The following is a 22,822-nucleotide window of genomic DNA, read 5'->3' on the forward strand; positions in this document are numbered from 1 at the left end:
ACAGACATCACAAGTAGGCAGAGACAGGCAGAGACAGAGGGGGAAGCAGGCTCCCCGCTGAGCAGAGAGGCGGATGCAGGACTCGATTCCACGACCCTGAGACCATGACCCGAGCCGAAGGCAGTGGCTTAACCCACTGAGACACCCAGGCACCCCTAAATAAAATCTTTTAAAAAATAACTTCATGCAAAGCTACATAATCAAGACTGTGGTATTAATATAATGGTAGACATATAGATGAACAGAATATTATAGAGCTCAGAAATAGACCAAAACATCTATAGTCAGCCAACGTTCTTACAAAAGCACAGGTTATTTACTGGAGAAACAATAACATTTTCAACAAATGGTGCTTGAACAACTTTATATCCATATGAAAAGAGCTAACTTCACCCATTACCCCATATGCAAAAGTTAACTCAAATGAATCCTAGAAATACAAGTTTTTTATATTGACTTTGTATCCTATGACCTTGCTAAGGTCGCTTGTTAGTTTTGGCTAAGGAGATGGGCAGGCAGGACAGGAAGGAGAGTGGAATGGGGGTCATGCTTGGGGCTGCCTGATTTAGATTAGGTGGTCAGGGAGAGGTGACATTTGAATAAATTTGAAAAAGGCAGGAAAACAAGCTGGGGACAGCCAGGCATGGACCTCTCTGAGAGGGGAGTTAGTGTCTCCCAAGGCTGCCCGGAATCTGCACACACACTGGTGATGGGAGCAGAAGCTGGGGGTTGAGCCCAGGTGTGCCCCTCAGTAACAGCCTGCGGGAAGGGGCTTCTTTGGGCTGGGGGAAATGCCTGCCGTACTTCTGTGCACCCAGACTGATGCTAGTAGCCGGTTGACAGCCTAGGGGGCAAGAGCCTATTGTCTGGGTAGCATGGGGCAAGGAAAGTCACTTGTCACTTCCCTGGGTGGCAAGGACACCAGCACCCTAGCTGGGGACCCACGAGCCTCCCTGATGTCTACTGGAACACAGCTTGTGTCGCAACATGGGACTTTATATATTTATTCCCTTATTTGTCATCTGTCTGTGTCATGGTCTCCTTGGGGACAGAGACCCTCGAAAAACAAGCAAGAGACCCCAGTTTCCATGTTATGAGCAATCTGACAAGCCCCCTCCCTTCCCCCTAACCCTGTGAGTCCCCAGGGATTCCTGGGGAGGAAGTCAAAGTGGAGGGCCGGATGCCGGAGCATACAGGTGGTTCAGGCTCTGGGAACACACTTGAGCGGGGGTGATTCATAGTTCTCGTCCCACACAGTGAAACTGGAGACTACGCTGCACATTCCATAATTCTCACAACTGCTCTACTCTACTTTTGCCATTTCCCAGATGAGGAAGACCTAGCTTAGAGTTTAGGAAATTTCTCCAAGGTCCCACGGCTAACAGGTTGCAAAGGTGCTTCTTTCCAGTAGCCGGTGTCTTTCTTTCCGTGCTTGTGCACACCGGCCAGTGTCTTTCTTTCCCTGCTTGTGCACACTGGCCAGGATGCCTGGCAGGCTGAACTTCAAAATGGAGCTCGAAGCCGTCGGCGTTTGTCACAGTGAAGGTGAGCTCGGATAGGCGTTCTGAGAGGCTGTTGGCTCCTCTCAGACACCAGGAAGACTTGGGAAGGAGAGGGGACTGGCTGAGAGCTTGCTTCACGTGTGAGCAGCCATCCTGGCCCATAAACACAGCTACTCTGAGGATCCCACTGGGGCTGGCCAAAGACCCCAGACACAAGGGCAAATCCATTCATTTGGAGGGAGGATCCCATAACAAACGGAATCATCAGCCGAAGGACTTAGCTTGCAGCATCTGTGAACTCACGGGGTGGGGGGGACGACAGCCCACCTAGGGAGACATCAGATACAAAGCTGGGGCGGACTCACAGTAGGTGCTCAATCTCTGGTTGCTGTTATTATAACAGAGACTTCATTTCCTCATGCAAAAATTGAATTGGAAGCTGAATTTCCTTCTGAGCTGAGACCCAGGGAGCTCTTCAGGGTGAGGGCTATGGAAACCAGATGAAATTTGTTCCTAATGGGGGTTCTGTGGAAGCTCAGCAAATAGTCCTATCAAATTAGCAAGCCCAGTGGACACGAGGGAACACATTTCTTCCTGAGCCTGGGCCCTGCTTTCCCTCGTCCCTTGGAAATCAGATTATGAGGAGGGCAGGGTTAGGGAGGAAACTGAGCTAACACAATTACCAGCTCTGGCTTGTTCCCCTCGGCCTGGGAATTGGGCAGGGAGGAGGGGGAGGCAAAGTGGAGACAGAGCCTCTCTCAGGAAGCTGCAAATCCAAGAAAGTAGACAGGATGAACCTGTTCCTGGTGCAGGGCCCCATCTCCACCATCCCACCCTGGAATTAGCTGCCTCGTCTCCACGCTGTTCTCATGCAATGTCTGTAACAGAGCTTTCTCTCTCTTGGAGATCAGTGTGGTCATTCTTTTTATAGCCAGAATGCCATCTAGCCTCGGCTTGAAGCTCCCTAGTGATGGGGTGATGGGGTTTTATTACCCATTAAGGCCTCTATTCCATTATTGATTCAAAAGCAGCCAACTCTAGGCAACACCACTAATATGTGGTCTCAGATTGGCCACAAACGGAATGTACAAATTTGAGACAAACCGAGACTTAGAAAAGTAACACTTTAGAGTCACACAACTGGGGCACCTGGCTGGTTCAGTCGGTGAAGTGTACGAGTCTTGATCTCAGGGTTGTAGGTTCAAGTCCCATATTGGGTATAGAGATTACTTATTTAAAAAAAAAAAAAAAAAACTTTCAAAAAATGAAAAAGTCTCACGACTAATGCTGGCAAAGCCAGGAAGGAAAAACATGGCTTCTTAGTGTCACACTGTCGACTAAGGATAAACTTATGGTTGGTTAACAGAACGCATAGGCCCTGAATATGTCCTTTCTAACTTCCATTGTGAGAAAACCCTCGGCTGCAGTCTGGCTGTGAGCCACATCAGGGACTGGAGGAAGGGAGCTGTGTGGAGCCAGTCAGTCCTGCTCTGGAATCAGCTCCGAGTCCGTTCCAGGGCGCTGCAGGCCAGTGCTGGGTTTCCAAGCCGGAAGGCCAGAGGCAAGTGTGCACCATTTGAGGGCAGTGGCCCATGGGCAGGGTTAAGGTAGGTGAAGCTCACCCAATTCCAGTACGAAACCAGAAGCACAAAGAGGAAGGACGCACGGGAAACCACATGAGCATACTCTCCATCTTGTTCTTGTTTTTCTTTTTCTTTCTTTCTTTCCTTTTTTTTTTTTTTTAAAGATTTTATTTATTTATTTTAGAGGGAAAGAGCATGTGGTCAAGCTGGGAGAAGGGCAGAGAGAGAGAGAGAGAGACTGCCAAGCAGACTCCGAGCTGAGTGTGGAGTCCAACATGGGGCTTGATCTCACAACCCTGAGATCATGGCCTGAGCTGAAATCAGGAGTCAGAAGTTTCACTGACTGATCCACCCAGGCACCCTGTTATTCTTTTTAAATATCTTTATTGAGGCGTTCCTGGCCGGCTCAGTTAGTGGAGTGTGCAACTCTCAGTCTCAGGGTTGTAAGTTCGGGCCCCATGGTGGGTGGAAAGATTACTTAAAAATGAAATCTTAAAAAAAAATGAAAAGGTGGTATCGTCATTGAGATAAAATTCACATACCGTGAAACTCACCCATTTAAGGTGTACCATGATTTTTAGTGTATTTACTGAGCTGTACCGTCACTACAGTCTAACACATTTTCATCATCCACAGCCCTAGGTAACCTTAACGTACTTTGTTTCTCCAGATTTGTCCCTTCTAGAAATTTCATATAAATGGAACCATACAACATGTGGGGGCTCCAGTGACCAGCTTCTTTCATCCAGCATGATGTTTGCAAAGGGCATCTGTGTTGTAGCATGTGTCCCTACTTCATTTCTGTTTATGGCCAAATAATACCGCTTACATGGATAGACCACCTACATTCATCCACTCACCAGCTCATGGACATCTGGGTTGTTTCCACTTTCTGGGTATTATGCATAATTCTGCTATGGACATTAATCTACACATTTTTGTGTGGCCCTCTCTTCTCTTGGTTTATTCATGCATCTTCCTTCCCCCACAGGAGACAGTTCTCCTATATGTCATGTGTATCTTTCATTTAATGTTTTTATGATAAATGTGCATTCCTCTTGTGTGCATGCATTTTTAATCTGCGTACATGGTATGGTGTTACAGTTCTTATTCTGTTTGACGTTCCACTCAGCCTTGTGCTTTTAGGATCCATCTATGTTGCTGTGAGTAGTATATTTGATCCATTACTGCCTGCGGCTGTGTGGCCCTCGGGGGACTGGGCTGCTACCACATTTGGCATACCTACTCCCACAGGGACAAATACTTCCCTGGCACCCCCCACAAACCCACAGTGGACATTGTGGTTCAGGTCCCCTTCAGGACCTTGGTGAGAATGTCTGGAATAGGGCGCCTGGGTGGCTCAGTGGGTTAAGCCGCTGTCTTCGGCTCAGGTCATGATCTCAGGATCCTGGACTCGAGCCGCGCATCGGGCTCTCTGCTCATCGGGGAGCCTGCTTCCTCCTCTCTCTCTGCCTGCCTCTCTGCCTACTTGTGATCTTTCTGTCAAATAAATAAATAAAAAATCTTAAAAAAAAAAAGAATGTCTAGAATATGCGTCCAGGAATGGACTGCTGGACATGGAATCCGTGCATACTTACTGTCAGTAGTGCCAGTTGGGAACAAGATCGGGGACACAAGGAGGAGATGGAATTGCTTTCATCCATGTTTCCTGCAGAGCCATAATAGCCAAGACATACATTCACCATCCAGCCTTGTCAAGCCCCGGGACACCAGTACTGAGACGCACTGTGCCTACTGAAGAATAAAGATATACCTTCATTTCTCATCTTTTTCTTTCACGTCGTATCACTTTGTTAAGTTTTTAACTTAATCCCCTAAAGCTTCTGGTCTCATAAAGGAGGGTTGTTCTTTATCCCTTGTGGATTACAATTCTGAAGGAAGACTACTGTTCTAAACACTTTGCTTTGTTCTTGGGGTACAAAGATCTTTGACCCTATAATGACCATTTTCTCGTTTCAAACTGGGGAGAAGGTGCTGGCAGGGAACCGGCTCCGAGAACCCTGGCCAGCACTCAGGAGTGCCAAGGAATGGGAGGAAAAGGGAGAATTCAAATGATCCACTGGGAATTTTTAGCTCTGATGTCAGTGACTTCCTAGAGAGAGAGATTAAAATCCTCATGGATAGTAGAACCTGAGAAATTTCTTCCATGGGGGAAGTTCCTACATGTGGGGACAGTCACCCATTCGGGCAAGGTTGGGGGTTGACAGATCACGGAGAGTGTACTAAAGAGGAGTGGTTCCTTGGTTAAGTACTCACTCAGAGCTTACCTGACACACCCACACCCAAGGGGGCCTCTTCTTACACAGCAGATGGGCACCGTCAAAAGCCTTTTGCAAGGAATCCATTTGTATGTAATATGAGTCCCTTTGTCCTCATTTTGGTTTCCTGAGTTTGGATTTCTCTTGATTGGCTTTTCTGAAAGGGAAAGCCACAGTCCTGGACAGACCAAAGCTCTCTGCACTGTCCCAGCAAGAGCCTGGGACGGGACACAGTGTCTGTGTGTGCCTCTTGCTTCCTTGGCCTGCTGCTACTTCTCCCTCCTCACCAGCAGCTTGTTTTCAAACTCTGCCTCTGTGGAGATGCTTCTATGGCTGGCTTAACTCGGAAGGATTTAGGACAAAAAGAGAACCCAGCATTTCCCAACACTGAGGTTTATTTCTAGGATTGGGTTCTCGTAAATCCCAAGAGAGAATAGGTAGGAGAAGGTGACATCTTTGAAGTCACCGGGACTCCCTACTTCTGCTTGTCCTCAACACGGTGCTTGCTTAACACCAGCATTGTGGACATGGGGTCAAAGGTCAGCAGGTCACTGGACTTGAGTGAAGACATGATTATGATGACAATAGGAGCAGCTCTCCTTATCCAAAGCCTGCTGCGTGCTAGACATTGTGTCGGGGGCCGTGCATGTGCTTGCACAAATCCGCACGATAGCACTGAAGGTAAGCCTCATCTCAACTTTGTGTGTGAAGAAATTCAGGGTCAGAAGTATTAAGTGACCTGGCCCATGTCACAGAGTTTCCTGGTTTTACTTTCTGCTTCCCCAGGCTACCTTGGACCTCCACTTTCCACCCCTCCTGGGCCCCCATCTCGCCCTGACTCACTACTTCTGCTATTCTAAGGCGACTGGGCTCTGATTCAGAGCATGAGGGAAGGAGGTTTCTTGGCACCAGGAAGGGACACAAGGCTCAGGAGACAGTTTACAGATGGAATAAAGCTTGTTAGTTCCCTCTCTGCTGGGACTGAGGGGAAGCAGCAGCTGGACAGAAATGCCCAGACGTGGGGGCGGGGGGCAAAGGAGGGGCTGGTCATGAGAAAGCGGGGCCAATGCAGTAGCCGCTTCTCAGTCTTACCCTCTGACCCCACTGCCCCTTCCAAAGCGAGCCCGTGTGCCCCTGAGGGAGGCAGGCTGAACAGCAGAAGCAGCCTGGGAAACTGGGCAGCTGAGCCTCTCCTAGGCCTTGAAGTCACACTGGGGCCCAAAGGGAAGGAAGTCGATATGACTATGGGGCTCAGCAGGTGGCACAGATCTGAGCTGGGCTCAAATTTTCCCTCCAAGTGCCCACTTTCTCCCCACTCCCTATGCAACGACCTGGGCTCTCAGGCTGGCTGGCTATGGGGCTGGTGGACCTGCCGGGAAAGAGGAAAGGAAGATTGGGTAGGGGAATGTGCCGCACTCTGGGGAAGAGCCCACAGTGCACTCAGCATGGGGGCAGGGAGCAAGTAAAGGAGCAGAACTGTGGAGCTCAAATGTCTCCCTTTCTGGACTGGGAGCTCCCCTTGACGCAGCCTGCAGGCCTGTGGTATACAGCTGGGCCAGGAGTGCCTCCCACAGCTCCAGGACGGGCTGTTCCTATAGACCCAGCTGAATGGTAGCCCTCAGGGATAGGCAGAAGCATAGGCAGATTCTTGCCTTCTGGTGCCTAGAGATCATCTTAAGAGGCTTCCCATCATTCCAGATCTTGAAGGTGGGCACCCTGGAGCTTAAGCACCATCCAGGAATTGAAGAGGCTGTCACTTATCCTGGGGTCAGGTGTCCCCAGCAAGGGCCTGGATAGAGATCCCCTTTCCCCCTTTTTTTTTTAAGAATTTATTTTTAAGTAGGGGTGCCTGGGTGGCTCAGAAGGTTACAGCCTCTGCCTTCAGCTCAGGTCATGATCCCAGAGTCCTGGGATCGAGCCCCACGTCAGGCTCTCTGCTCAGCAGGGAGCCTGCTTCCCCCTCTTTCTCTGCCTACTTGTGATCTCTGTCTGTCAAATAAATAAATAAAATCTTAAAAAAATAAGAATTTATTTTTAAGTAATCTCTACACTCAATGTGGGGCTCGCATCCACAAGTCCAAGATCAAGGGTCACAAGCTCTACCAACTGAGCCAGTCCAGTGCCCCCAGAGATCCCCTTTCTGACTCCCAAGTCCTTATTCCTGGCTCCACGGGCACCCAAGGCTGCTGTGGCAGAGTCTTTGATCTATTACTACACATCAGCAATCACAAGAGCCAACCCCAACTGCAAACAAAATCTATATGATCTTGCTGGACAAAAACAAGCTGATCGTCTTGAATGAAGACAGAGGCCTCTAGGGCCTGCTACCCCCAACCACTCCAGGCTATCCTGTAAATTTGACTTCTTTCTGAAGGAGACCCAGAGGCACACTCACCTCGGTCCTCTTTTCAGGCTCTCATCCCTCCTCCTGGCTCCCCCTTGCTCCTGTTGTCTGGTGCACCGACTTCGGGATCAGCCCAGCCAAACCTCTTTCCTCCCTTCCAAGTGGAATCCAAGGACTTGCTTCTTCCTGAGTTCTCCGTTCCACACATTAACACGAGGAATGAAGAGGTAAAAGCGGTGTAGCCGTTAAGGAGGCAGGGGATTCAAACCCCACTCCTCAGGTATATCTCAAGCAGGCTTGCTGGTCTTAGGGGGAAGGATGGTTGCTGCCTGGACCCCAAGTCAGGGGAGGAGAAAGGAGTGAGTAGGTCTCATGTAGCTGCTGCCTAGACTCTACTGGCTTCACTAGGAATACCCTCATTCAATAGGAGCCCACACCTGGGACGTCTTCACAGGTCCCTCTACAGAAGCACAAGCTGGGGGAGATGCAGGATTTGGACACGGCCTGAGTGGAAGGACAAGCTTGCCTTTATGCCAGCCCTTGCCCCACAGTCAGACTTGGAATGAGGCAGTCTCCACCAGCCTTTCCCAGGAGGCAAAGCTTGGCAGCTCCTGCCCAGGGAGTTCCAATCTGCTACTTGGGGAACAAAATGCAGGAATTTCCTTTGGGCAGCAAAGTTTAAGACAGGAATAAAGATCAAGGGGTCTGAGCTTGAAGTGGCTTCTCCCAGCTCATTTTGGAAAAAGATCTCACCAGGACCTGACAGCTAAGAAGATCACAGTGATTTGAACCAGTCTTCCCAGCCCTGCAACTGGGCAGATATCATTTAAAATTTGTTCCATCCTCTTCTGGTCCTGGAGTGCTCACAACTCGAAAGGGTCTGCTTCTGTCCTTAAGTCCCTGCATACCTCAAGCCCCACCACCTCAGCTCCCACCCTCTGGTTCCTTTGATCTCTTCCTCCAGTCACCCAGCATGTTTAGTGCTCCTCTCTGAAAGTCTTCCAAGGGATTTATTGACATCTCCAGGGGCTGAAATGTTAGGGAGGCATGCTGCAATCCAGGAGGGGTCAGACTTCCTGAATGGTGCAGGGATGGGGGGCGTTAGTCTGAGTTTAAGAACCTTGTGTTGATTTTCTGGGGGCTAGGGTGGTCCAGGCTAGGCTGACCTGGATTTTTCTCTGCACCAAGCCCTTCTCTCCTCACTGCGCCTCCTTGCCAGCCATTTTCAATCATGCTGCTGTGGCTGTGTATTGTAATCAGAGCCTGGAGTCACGCTGGGTGAGGGTGAGATCAAGGGAAGCTCCTCCACCCAACCAAAAAACCACTTTAGGAACAGCAAGATGTCAGGAAAATGCTAGCCTCAGAGGCCAGGCCACACCATTTTCTCTCGAACACGTGGGGGCTGAACTGGATGATGGAGCTAAACCCCTCCTCCCCCACCCCCGTCCACCTCCTTCAGGACAAGGTCAAAAGTGCTAATTTAGGTCTGAACACTTCCATGCCCTCCAGTGTCCCCCACCGTTGCTCTGGCTTCTCTTCTGGTGAATGTGTTCTATTTGAAAAGCCCCCCCCCCCCCCCCCCGCCAAGTATAATTCCATTGCCTCTTTCCACCAGCAATTCAAAACTCTCCTGTCTCATGTTTCTCTGCCTGTCCTCTCCAAGTGCCACGAGTGTGCTCTTAGATCCCTATTCTAGGTCTGTCCTGAGGGTTTAGTGGGCTGGGGCCCAACTCTGCCACTTTTACCCCTTTGGCCTAACCAGACCACTGTTGGCTTCGTTATGGCTCAGCTTCTTCTTGAATCAGATGTTACAGAATCTCTCTCTCTGTCTCTTTATCTCTCTCTCTCTCTCACACACACACACACGCAAAACAATCCCGCATGGAAAAGTCTGGTCAAAACTTTTCCTTGGCACAGACCCTGAGCATTTCCATGGCTTGCCACTTTCCTGATTCTCTAGGGCTGGTCCATCGCCAGACTGGGGAATTTCAGCTCTGAAGGCCAGAGACAAGTTTGCTGTCCCAGCTCCTGAGGTCTGGGTCATCTCCAGCACTACCACAACAAGACTACAGTTTCATGAAATCTGCCACTCCCCTCCTACCCCCTGCAGACTTGCAGACTTACTGTCATAAGCAAGGAGATGTGAGGCACCAACCAGCCAGGCCTACTTTTTTTTTTTTTTTTTTGAAGCTCCCAGCTCACAGGCATAACCCTGAGATTATTGGCTTCCCAAACTGGAGGGGATATTCAAGGCCTTACACACTGCTTTAGAAAGGTCCATTTTAATGGGGGATAATGTAATTCTTTTCCTATGGTTTCAGATTAAGGTTTGTTAATAAAAAGTAAATTCTCTGAGAAACTTACTGTCTATATTGCTTGGCAGACCCCATTTAAAAAAGCCCTCTACATAGTATACACATTGTTAGCAATAAGCAAGGAGAGCCAAAAAGAGAGGATGTGTTAATGACAGCACACATTTTAGTGCTTTCTATATATCTGTCACTCTTCTAAGCTATATTTATAGTTGCTCATTTAATCCTCTAATGATACACAGAGACAGGCACTCTCCCCAGTTTATAGGTGAGGACCTTCAGGCTCTGAGCAGTTGCACACCTGCCAAAGAACTCGGCTCACCGACCAGTTCTGGTAGACATGACAGGGATGTCTCAGGAGTGAGAACTCCATAGAATGGGACCCAAGAACCCACGGAATTGAAGGAATCCTATTTTAGAATTGAGAGGGACCTCAAGAGTTTGAGTGACTTGCCCAAGGCTCATGCAGTGACTCTGCTGAAGAATTAGTAGAGAATCCACTTCTTTTGCTAGTTCAATGCCATTTCCAGCCCAGGTAGAGGTAGCTCTTAGGAGGAAGAGAGAAGTTAGCCTTCATGATTAAGGTAGGGTCTTGGAGAGGCTAGAAATGTTAGAACACACTGACATGAAAAGAAAGTTAAGAAATGATAGTAGGGGTAGTCCTCAAATACCATCACTAACCAGTCTAGGACTAGTCAAGATGTTTGTCACCCCTTGAAAACTTATGCAATCTCCAACAGCCACATACTCATCTGTTTTTGGTACATGTGAGAATGTCCTGGTGTTCAGACCGTTATAGGATCATTATTTCATGGAATGTATGCATTCTTGCAGAGAGAAGTTCTCTCAAACCAATCCTGCCTATTCACTGACTTCCACTGTATTTTTATTTAAGATTTTAAAGGAATCTCTACACCCATCATGGGGCTCAAACTGACAACCCTGAGCATAGAGAGCTGCCCTCCACTGACTGAGCCAGCCAGGTGCCCCTTGACTTCCATTGCAAATTAAGGTTTTTACTCAGGGATTTTGGTGCATCTTGGTGACCAAGTGTTTTGGAGACCAGTCCATGGCATGTTCGGTGCCAATTCTGTGGATCTGGAAAGCTGCTGAACTCACCCAGCATTTCATTTCTCCCATCGCAGTCTTCCCTCCAACTGCCTTCCCTCCCAGCTTCCCAAGGCCACAAAAACATCTCTCACGCCGAAGAATCCTGGGTTGGCATCCAGTTATCTCAGTGGTTTATTGCCTTTCTCCAGCCTTGGTGGGGGTACTCACAAAGCCAGATAAGAGGGAGACTTGCAAGCTGCCATTCTATACTTCAACTGGACTATTCCATTAGCTCATGGCTTTGAGTTAGAGGAGTTCATTTCCCAATTCAGTAATTGGAAATACTAGCTACCCCAATTCCCTACAATGTGACTTTCTTGTCAACAGGCACTGTAGGACCCTTCTGCACAGCTCAAGTAAACCCTGCTGAGTGGAACAGGGCAACTCCTCCTGCTTGTCCCCGGCCATGTTAGTGCTGGCCTCAGGGAAGTTTCTCTTTGCCTCTGAGACTCTGTTGAGTACCATCGCATCACCTCTGCACTAACGATGAAATGCAGTTAGGGTGTACATGGTTCAGATTCTTTTCAGTTTTCCTCTGTTGCATGTGAAAAAATTCAAAATTACTTCCAAGCCACTTGAATTCCTGTTCTTTTATCCCAGTGTGAGCTGAAATACCCCATCTTGGAGAGAACCACACAGATTGTCCACAGCCATCATCTTCTGTTGTAGGCAAGTCTGCCTACGGGCTTCAACACCAGCCCATTGCTTTGTGTAGGTCGGAAGGAGCGGATGACAGCCTTTGGAAGCATCTATCTTCCTCACAGGAGTCTTGGTTGGCAAGAACTTTTCAGTTAATGGAAAGAGGCAGCTTTACAGGCAGGATATAAAAGGTCTTTTTCCTTTTTTTTAAGGAAAACGTCTGCAAACCATGCTTGGAACGGGGCAGAAAAAGCAACTTGGTATTTGGAAACATCAAAAACTTTCCTTTGGGGCTGTTTAATGTCCCTTTGCTGCATCACTCCCTTAGTTCCAACTAATAGGAGGTCAATTCCAGGATCTCACAATCCTGAGTCCGTCCTGGTAAAGGAGACCAAGTAGATACCTCCTTTCACTCTACATTTCGTTGTCTAGATGGGACTTTGTTCCATCCCTAGAGAGGCAATGACCACTGGCATCAACATGGAATACCGGTTTTTCTTCTTGTCCTCAGAGTGGCTTTGAATCAAGTTTCAACTAGGTAAGAACTGAAACAGGAAAGACTTTAAGCACCAGGAGTGTCTAACCAATCAAGTCTTCCCTGGAAGAGAAGAGGAAGCCGGGAGAAGTGAATAATAGGTTTATTTGCATATACACAAAAGAAGAGCTAGCTTTGCTGGGAGTCACAGGAGGAGGGGCTTGTGAGGAGATAAGGCTTCAGCAGAGGAAGGCACCTTGACAAACAAGGGACTCCTGGCTTAGTAAATCAGCACAGTTGCAACCTTCTTTTGCCCCAAGCCAACTACTCATTTAACTCATTTACTGCTGTCCTAGAGCCACTGGAATCACTTACAAAACCAGATGGAAAATAAAGTGGAAAGAAACGGTTTTACCTATCTGGACCAGCCACTTAAAAATTTATGTACAGGATGCAGAAAACAAACTGTAAGAGGCACTTTCGAATAGTTCTTAATCTAATCAGTGCCATCTGTCCTAGTAAAAATACCATCACGGAAGAATTTGGGGATCAAATGAGCCTCCAAAGTTGGGGCCTCAATTAACAAGGATTTTGGCGAAGGGACTCTGGAAGTGGTTCCTGCCAGGTTTTCAGGCCCACGATCACAAGACAGGAGATTTCTGGAAAGGAGAGTAGAGTGGCTACAGAGACTAGCAATTCTCTGCCTCCTCCAGTTATCTTGAGGGCTTATCTCCTGGCAAGTTGAACCTGGGGTGCTAAAAAAACAGTCTTTCTTGAACACTAAAATTAAACCAGAATGAACTTGACTTCTCTTTGGAGTACCCAAATGGGATTAAGGCTTTTAACCTGAAAAGACCCAAGTTCTGCGTTTGGAAACTGTAACCACCAAGTGGCAAGTTCCCAAGGGAACTTAACTTCTTTTTCTCTAGGAAAAGTGGATTGTCCTTAGAGAAATGAGAAGGGGCTAGCTACCGATTAGATTAAATAAAACAAAACAAAAAGATTAGGTAGGCTGGCTAGGAAGGGGAAGAGAAACACACACTGAGTGATTATATCTTTTTTTTTTTTGTATATAAAGGATTAAAAAATTCCAATTTAATAAATTTTGGAAAAGCAAATGTAAAATGACTTGGGCTTATAAAACCAGAATTTACAATTATCTGTGAATAGTCAAAGACAAATCATAGAACCATTTTGATTACAAATCCAAAGTAGTTCTAATGGTTACAGAATCACTCTCCCACTCCCCCTCCCCGTGAGATTCCAGTTGTTCAATCGTAAGCATCCCCACTGCTACTCATACTCCTTCATCTCCTCCTAAGACAGTGTTTTCACACCCAAGTCACATCACACATACCAGGCACGTCTTCCCTTTCACAAAGCTTAGCCAGATGATGTCTCCTTTTGGCTTAGATCAACAACCTTCCTTTTATAAATAATCCCTCTTCCCCCAGTGCCTAAATTCATCCAAGTCTTCATCCTCCACATGGTCCCGGTCCCAGTAGGACAAGTCCTCCTCTAAAAGGAACGTTGGATCCGAGAGGCCACACCAGTCACATATCCGTTCCTTTCTATGCCAATGCTGACTGCACCCAAATGGTCTAGCACCTCTGCACCCAAGAAAGTTAAGAGTGTGCTTCTTTCTCTCTCTCTCTTCCTCTTTTCTTGTCACTATTCTGCCTTTTCATGACATCTGTGATGACGAGATATCTGGTCCTTCCTAGATCTTCCTGTCTTGTGCAACCCTTCACTGATAACCAAGTGACTGCAGAACCACTGTGATGCTGAAAATCTCTCGGGTTTTCCCCCTCTCAGTGAAATGAAGTCTCTTCTAGGAGCCAGGAGTCAAACCAGAGACTCCTCTCTGCCTCCTAACATACCAGCTCAACAGGACTCTGTTTCTTCGAGATGCCCACTGCTCTGGAAAATCTGGTCAGAACACCACAGCCTCTGCTACTTGCAAGCCTGCGGGAAGATGCCAGTTCCTTCCATTCTGATCAATCATTTTGGGTTGAATTAAATGAATATAGTACCACACTCTGCTCTTCACGACACTTTTTCATTAACATACCTAGAACGTCCGCTTAAATAGTCTGAGCACAAAGCTCTTGAGAGCGGTCTCTACCCCCTCCTCTCCTCACACAGGGCCCTGGGAGTGCCCACTGGCCCTTAAGAGTGTCTCTTAGGAGCTAGCACCTAACTGGTTAAAGTGTCACCCGCAACTAGTCATGTTTTCTGGCCCCCATACAGTGTGGGGCCACACTGCTCAACCTGCCACAGGTGAAATGTATCAGGGGATCTGTGTTCTCTGGAATCTGATCTTAAGTGCTAACCTCTCAGTAGCATTAAAAACGCTTCACTTTTAGTACATCCACATTAAATGCTCAGAGAAGAAGTGCTACTAAGAGAAAACATGGAAGATTTCTCTAAGGATGGACCCATGCTTTCCATTCCAGCCAGCCAATGGGCTGAGGGCCTGTTTCCATTCTCCCCTTCATTCTTTCAGCATTAGTCCCATTAGTCCCCGACTCACGGGCAGCACAGCTGGATCCAGCAGGCACTCACTGTTAAGACCAGAACACCTACAGCATGTAAACAAGGTGAGATGGCAAAAGATACAGATCCATAGATCCTTTCTCATGGAGAAGGGAAAGAAAAGCCTCTGAGACAATGAGCTCACACGGCCGGTGAACACACACGAGAACAAGTCAAACGTCTCAACAAGAATTTACTTTAACAAAACGCACAAGTACGCGATGCTCGAGTCTTACTAGAAAGGAGTCACTTGGATTTTTTCCTTTCCTCACACAGCACAAGCCAACGGCCAGCTAGACATTCAGACCCATTACTGAATAGAAGGGAGCAGCATCAGACACAAAATTTCAGGCCCTGGTTTTATGTGCCTTTAATACTTTTTTTCCTTTCCTCTGTGTTCACTAAACAGGATTTAAAAAATTTTTGTAAAGCTACTTTTCATAGCTTTTTGTTTTCCCTTTGTATTTATCATGTTTTTAATTTCTTCTCTGAAGAGGAATTCTCTGAATCTGTATCTTCCAACTCGACTCGGTGCCTTTTGAGGCCACTATGGCCATGCAGAGCCCTGCTGCTGTCTGTGTCTGGGGGGTCAGTGGGGTCCTCTCTCATTCCAGCACTGGGGGTCTCACAGGCCATTTCAGACCCACAACAATCTTTGTGTAGGAGTGGCCCTGTCAGGGTCAAGTTATCATGGTCAGTGTCTGAATGTCCCGGGGAAGAGCATGCCACTGCCTCCAGATCTCCAAAGTTCTGCCCATTGTTGTGTGGATGAGGGGGGCGGGGGTGTAAGCGTCCATTGTTGTGGTTGGCACAGATGGTTTCAAGGCTCCTCTCCTCACTGTCATCAGACTGGGTCCTGGGACAGCTGCCAGACCCACTGCTGAGAGTGGAGCCAGATGCCTTGGGGACAGGAGGAGAGGGCGGCTCCTCAGCCCGGCTGCTTAGGGCTTTGCTCAGGGCCTTCCCATTGAGCTTCTTGGTTTCAAAAGAGTGTTCTACAGAGCCACCATTGTTAGCATCCTGGGAGGGGTCCTCTGGTGCCTCTGCCCAAGGGTGGCTGCTGTGCTCCTGGCCTGGGCCACTGCTGGGATTTCTAGCAGAAGTCCCTTCTTTAAAAGCATCCTTGCTGCGACCTTCAGGGGGCAGGTCCTGGTTCCTCTGGCTTGGGGAGTTGCTGAGACAGGCTTCCTTACTGGAAGAAGGGGCTGGGTTGTCCTTGTGGCTGGTTCCTGCCCTCCCTTCATCTGCCTCCCCAGACACGAGGGAGCTCTCTCCATCTTTGTTACTGGAGTAGGAGATATAGGAATAGCGGAGCCACTTGTACGCTTTATAAATCTTCCGTTCGACCGACTCCATGTCTGAAGTTGGTGAGGCCCGGCTGGGCTGAATCTCCAGCGTGGAAGTGCTCCGCTCAGGGGAGGAGGGCGGGGAGGAGGAGAGGTCATCCACCTTGATCTGAGGGTAGTCACAGTTGTCCTCTCCGATGTAGGCGCTGGCGGGCTTGCTGGGGGGCGCCGGCCTCTCCTCCCGGGCCGCCTTCTGCCGGCGCCGCAGGGTATTGCGCTGCCGCGTGGCTGTTCTGCGCTCATTGAGCTCCTCCTCGTCGTCGGAGCTGCTGGAGCTGCTGGAGCTGCTGGACTCGTCCTCAGGGCTGGGAGACCGCGGCCGCGGGAAGAGGTCTGTGTCCAGCTCCACCTCACAGGCGTTCTCTTCGGAGTCGGACTCGTTGGAGAGGGCCAGGAGGCGTTTGTCCTGGTAGCGCCGCAGAGCCGACAGGCGCTGCTGGCGAGACGCCGCGTCCTCACATGTGGGCGGTGGCGGAGGGGACGCCACTGAGTTGGCGGCGGGGACCCGCAGGGGCCCCAGGTGGAAGGCGCTGTCGGCATTCTCGTCCACTGCGGGTGGAGGGGAACGGGGCAGCGAGGCCGAGGACTCGGAGTCGGTGTAGCCGGACCGCTCGCTGACCCCCGCGTGCAGCTGGAGGATGGTGCTCTCGCTGAGGTCGCTGTCGGAGTCAGAGCTCCAGCCCTCGATCTCGCGGCGCACCAGGGAGTCAAAGAAGGCCATCATCCGCGGGTCTTCCTGCACGGACTGGTTGGCGTAGTCATGTGACAGGCCACTCCCACTGTTCAGCACCAGGCTGATGTACTCTTCATGGGTATAGAGGCAGCGGGAATCATCCTCAATCCTACCGTCTAGGTCTCCTGTACACCCCGGCTGCTTGTATGGGCTCCAGATCTGCACAGAAGGCAAAAACAAAACCAAGGAGGCCTGATTGAAAGTACTCCAAAGCTGGTGGTGATAAAGAACACTGAGGCAGAGCTTCTCTAGGCCCTTCCTGTCACTTAGCCAGGACCTGCTAACCAGCTTTAAAAATACACTCTTTATCAGACTGGATTATGTGGGCCACATATGAAAACAGAGGCTTCTAGAGTCAGGTGTTGGAAAAAGCATCGTCTAGGACATAGCATTAGCCTAGGGTCAGGAGACCTAAATCTTGTCTCTTGACCCAGAATAGTCACAACCATCTCCCCAACCAGCCCCCTCCCCTTTAGCTTCCTCTGGGAGTAGCTTGGAAATTACAATAACCCCCTTCATAATTGCAAAGGGTAGGGGATGACTTGAAGATTGGCCAATGTGTTCAAAACTCTCAGAAGACTGAAGCTGTGCACAGAGAGGTACCACTTTTCCAAAGTGAAAACAGACCCAGCAGTCAGTCCTCTGTGGTAGTTAATATTTCAGCCTATAACTCCACTTCTCCCCAACTGCAACATTTCTATTTTTAACTAATGGGAATTGCTTACTGGCGCTTGATAAGAATAGCCAACTGCCTACACTGCATTTCCCTCCTGGACATGCAGGCATTAGTTACCCAGGAAACTGGTTTCTCTTAACCAGGTTGCTGCTGACCTGCTCCCCAACTCTCCTGTTAGCTGTAGGAATAGGCAGGACACCCCCCCCAAAAGACCATCACCCCACCTTAACACTCCTCCATGCTATCATCAAACACATGGGCCGGTAGCCAAAAGAATTACGCACAGTTAGGACTCAAACTCAGGTCTGCCTGACTGCAAAGACCCAACTTTACAAGCAGAATAAGTTATGCAAAAATCAAGTTCAAGGTAATTAAGCTGTCACTGCAGATGAGAACAATTAGCTTCACCTGACTACCAGACTGGTCCACAGAGCAGCACACAGAAGCTCAGTTACATCAGCCGGTAGCCATGGCAACTCAGATGAAATTCCAGGCAATTCTCTTGCCTGACAGGCTGGTGTCTATCTTTAGATGGCACCCAACCCAGAAAACAGAGCTCTTCATTCTCTATCCTCTACCAAGACAATGGCTTTGCTTTCCCAACGCTATCCAAGGACAAATTCACCTCCTTTTGAGTACTTTCTTGAGGCCCCATCCTTCCCATGCTTTATTTGCAACTTCTGAGAGGTAGCACCTTTATGGAGGATCTCCAGTTCAAAAGGGGCTGGAGAAACCTAGGTTGGCTCTCTTCATCAACTCCCAACTCAGGTTCATTTCTCCTTAAGCTGTTCACAGCCTACACCTCCTGGGCTGTTCTCCTCGCTCCATCTTCACTGCCTGACCCGGGAGAGGTTTAAGGCAGTGGTTCTCACATTCAGGGGTGCACAGGAGTTACCTTCAGAATCTTAATGGTGTTCACTCCTGAGTCCCACCCTTAAGAGATTCTGATTCATGAAGTCATCAGCAGGTACCAGGGCTCTGCAATTTTAACAAGGGGAAGACTAACTTCTTAAGAAACACTAGAATACAGTTAGAAAATAAGTAGCAGAAAATAAAGGATTTGCCTGAAGAGATTCTCAAATTCTTTGTGAGACCCAATGTTCTGAGCCATTTAGCTACACATAACTATTTCTACAAACAAATGTCCAAGAGAATTAAAGTTCGGTAGCTTAGAAAGGAAATTGAGGGTCCCTTAGGACTTTGGGGCGGGGTGGGAGGGTCTTATCCTATATTCCAAGGCCAGATCTCTTACTCTCCCAGTTTAAAAATGGTAAAATTTTACTAACCATGCTGTCTAATATAAAGATAAATCTCTACGTGCTTCACAGAAACACAAAATTTGTTAACAGAAGTACAAATATTAAGGGTGGTCCAAGTATGCAACAAGCCAGTTTCTAGGTTCTAATCTACCATCCAGTCCCTGAGTCTTCACTTCAGGAATGAAAATCATTAACACTGAAAGCAGCTTTTATTTGGGCCCTGGAATGTATTAAGCTGAGGTAGACTTTCATTCCTGAAGCCTGGAGTAATGGAACAAAACGCTGCATCAGGAGGCGAGACGTGAGTGTGGGTTCCTACTCAACTTGGGCTGACCTCAGATAAAGCTTAGCTCCCTGATCTAAACAGTGAATTAGATGGGTCTCATCCAACCCTAAGATTCAGAGCAAAACAAAACCATTATCCCAGACAGTCAGTCTGCAGTCCTCCAGGGACTTATGGTACCGAGCTGCAGGGACAGGCAGAACAGGTAGGAACCCCAGCCCCACAGGGCCCTGGGCAAAATGACTTCACTCTCGAGCACATCTTTTCTCATCTGTAGAAATGACAATGATGAAATGACATAACCTATACCAAAGCACAAAAGAAATGTGGTGCTTTCTCTTTCACTTGGCAGCTGAATTCCTCACCCAGAAAGCTTTAGACCCATCCTCAAAGAGACTTTTGAACTTCAGAAGTATGGACCATCCCAATTATCTTAGTCCTCATCCTAAGAATATTTTGAAATATTTGTGAAAGTATTTATTTCTTTACACTGAAAGTCAGCAACTCAGAAGTAAAGCACCAAAAAACATAACCTTCTGCCCCGACATGTTAAATGTGGATAGACAAGCCTCCTCCTGGGGCACGTTTCATAAGAAAAGGAGGAGAGGGATGAGCAGATTTCTCTCCAAGCTTCTCTGAGCTTCTCTCCAAGCTCAAGAGATTGCTGAGGGGGAAAGATGCCCTTCAACTCTTATTCAAACATTGTCAAAATGGAAAGCAATTAAGTAGCAAGTGTTCTGATCTACACAGGTGCCCAGGATATCCCTGACATAGCAGCTCTAAGCCCTCTCCTCTTTGTACTATTATATTAAATTAGGAAATCTGGCCATTTACCAAGAAAATCTACACTGAAAGGGACCTAACTGCTATTTAAGGGTTCTCCAATCTCTCTAATATGGCTTCCAAGACCTTCTGGGCCCACCTCCTGCCCCCCTTCCTGCCTTATATCTTAGTCCTCCATTCTTGTGCTCTTTCCTGTGGCCAAACATGGTCATTTTCTGAACAGGTCCTATGCTTCACTGCTTCTGAGCAATTATTCTTAAGTATAATGCTAGAACACAGTAGGTGATCAATAACTATTAATTCAACAAAATAATTATCTATTGCCTCTACTTAGAATGTTCCTCATATCTTACTCCGTCCTTTTGCAGTCTTTATTCTCCAAATTCTAGCTCAAATCCTACCTGCCCAAGGTTATCACAGATGGGACAAAAAAACTCTCCCTCCCCCAGAGCATTTCTGTTTCCATCTCTTGTGTAGCTACTGCACTTTTCATTGTATTTACTTCTTGTCTCTCTTATAGGATGACCTACATTACCTTTTTTCGCCTTTATGTTCCCCATAGAGTCTAGCACAAATGGCACACGTAGGTATATCATACATATCACAAATATAGTAAAAACATAGGAATGGTCTTTTGAGAAAAAAATGTCAGCACTTGCTCTGTCTTGCCCCTCCAGGCTTAACTATAAAACAAACCCCTCCTTTGCTAAACATGCACATTCAGGGGACTGAAGAAGAAGAAGCTGATCCCAACAACTGGGATTCTTCTCTTCTGGGCTAGGACAGCAGCAGTAAAGGATAAGGGAGAAGGTGGAGTAAAGTGGAGAGAAAAAAGGTCTCAGGCTGGTATAGATATTATGCTCTTTAAGCCACTGATGCTCTCAGAAATGGCAAGCAGGAAAGTGACACTTATTAAAATAGTCAGAAATTATCGGGCACAGGTAATCCACAAGGAACTCCTGGATGGCAAGTCACCATAGATATCCTCACTTGACAGATGGGGAACAGGCTCAAAGAACTGTCCAAGAGTACCAGCTGTACTAACTTAAGGTTTCGAATGGCTAAATGTGCCTCCTGGTGGGGAAGGATTCAGACCCCACTGGAACTTGGAAGCAGTAAGCTCCATAGTTCAGCCTGGATAACCTCCCAGAGAAAAAACACTTTCTTCTCTCACTCCTCTGAGAACTTGGCTGGTTTCCAAACTATGACCTTTAGGGTAAAGACTCCAGTTGACTAAACAATAATTGGGGAGACTAAGTACAGAAGCATCCCAGAGTGCACGGCCAAGCAGGAATCTCTCTTCTAAAGGAGATGCCCAAGCAGAGCTCTGAGAAACAGAATGACGTCAACAGGCCTAGCAAGGACATGCTACTGTGCCAGCCCATTAGTCATAGGCCAAAGGAGAAGAGAAGGCAATTCAAGGGACAGGGCCAATTCCATGACTGTCCAGTGAAGGACGACTGAGGTGACCACCTCGAGCAGAGGCCTCTGGCTCCCGTTGCCTTCCCTCCAGCATGGGGAAGGTGACAGGCCACTGGTAAGAACAAAGAACAGGGCTCTATCCTGACTTGACTACTAACTGGCTGTGTAACTGACCCCAGGTAGGTAGTTTATAATTGAAATCTCATCATCTCTGAAAAGAAAAAGTCAGTAAAAATGATCTAGAAGTCTTGTTCCAGTGCTGTGGGAAAACATGCGCAATCATGAAAGTCAGCACTGATCCACAGGACCAACGAAACTTTACATAAAGGAATCTGGAATGAGAACAAATAAAAATACTGACCCATCCTCCCACATTGTATTTCTGATAGCTTCCCTTGCTTAATATACAACTTGGCTTCACTCTATACGGAGGGAGGGAGGGAGGGAAGGAGGGAGGAAATGAAAACCATCAAACCATCGCAAACCAATTTTTACCTCTTCCCTGATACCTTCCCTCAGGTTTTCATTATTATTTTAGGGAAAAAAAAATTAGGGGCTTTAACTTTTGGGAGGTTATCATCGATCCTTACTTAAAAATCAAGTTATCAGAGAGTCCTAAAGGATTCATCATTTGCCCCCAAAACCTTAATTTTCACAGATGTGGAAAAGGGTCACTAGCAACTGGAAAGTGAGGGACAGGTAGTAGGCCACCCTCCTGTGGACACAGGCCAGGCTGGGTCTCTTAGCTGCAGGCTCTAGACAAATTTCTTGGCTGGGTTAAGTTCATTCAGTCACTGTGCAATTAATGCAAGTCCTTAGCCTCGATCACAACCACATGCAGTGGGTTTTGATATGTTCTGAGACAATTTAGCTATGGTTCTGGCAGCCACTTAGTGATGTCTGTGCCATATTAGTACAGCAATTAATGCAAACTACACACCAAGTAACTGAGGGGATGGTGGCTTCCAGATGAGGTTTGGAAAGCAGAATGCATCAGACTCAAGATCAAAGGCCAATGGAAATGCAGTGGCATACAAATGGTGTCTAGTTTCAAAGCCTAGTGACTATTTTTAAAAGTGGTCCTGAAAAGAGGGTTTTAAACCACTTTTTAATATCATTTTTAAAATATTTTATAATGTTAAAATAATTGAAAAAAATTTTAAGTAATCTTGATCCCCAACATGGGACTTAAACTCACAACCTTAAGATCAAGAGTCGCATGCTATACCGACTGAGCCAGCCAGATGCCCCAAAATAATTAAGAATTTTGATAGACCTTTAGTATGTTTAGGTATGAGGTCCTATATATATTGTTCTAGTTTCTTCCAATTATGAATTGTAATAATTTGTCTAATGAACAGAAGGGGAAGGTGCCTCACCTTGATAATCTTTTCTACACCAGAAGAGCAGATCATGTAGGTGTGAGGGTTAAATCGGACCTGGTTAACAATAGACCGATGCCCTTTCAGCACCATGAAGGCTCCGTTGACCACCCTACCAATGCCACCTGGGAAGACAGAAGGAAACAAAAATCAAATGAT

The 22,822-nt window shown here is 47.5% G+C and overlaps 1 protein-coding gene and 1 long non-coding RNA gene across 3 annotated transcripts in view; both read right to left on the minus strand.

Moving 5' to 3' along the window:
• Positions 1-7,323, minus strand: part of LOC131998867 (uncharacterized) — a 37,063-nt gene extending 29,740 nt beyond the window's left edge. The window contains exons 1-2 of the long non-coding RNA XR_009398901.1: positions 5,374-7,323; positions 4,684-4,840 (exon numbers count right to left, since the gene is read on the minus strand). This is a non-coding gene — a long non-coding RNA (uncharacterized LOC131998867). The remainder of the gene's footprint in view (positions 1-4,683; positions 4,841-5,373) is intronic.
• A 5,068-nt stretch (positions 7,324-12,391) lies between these two features.
• Positions 12,392-22,822, minus strand: part of DCAF5 (DDB1 and CUL4 associated factor 5) — a 102,346-nt gene continuing 91,915 nt past the window's right edge. For both annotated transcript variants that reach the window (XM_059373470.1, XM_059373471.1), the window contains exons 8-9: positions 22,661-22,788; positions 12,392-17,017 (exon numbers count right to left, since the gene is read on the minus strand). In XM_059373470.1, the coding sequence (XP_059229453.1) occupies positions 15,248-17,017; positions 22,661-22,788 (1,898 nt within the window). In that variant the 3' untranslated portion in view covers positions 12,392-15,247. The remainder of the gene's footprint in view (positions 17,018-22,660; positions 22,789-22,822) is intronic.

The sequence above is a fragment of the Mustela nigripes genome, chromosome 13 (genome assembly GCF_022355385.1).
Source record: "Mustela nigripes isolate SB6536 chromosome 13, MUSNIG.SB6536, whole genome shotgun sequence".
Classification (NCBI taxonomy): domain Eukaryota; kingdom Metazoa; phylum Chordata; class Mammalia; order Carnivora; family Mustelidae; genus Mustela; species Mustela nigripes.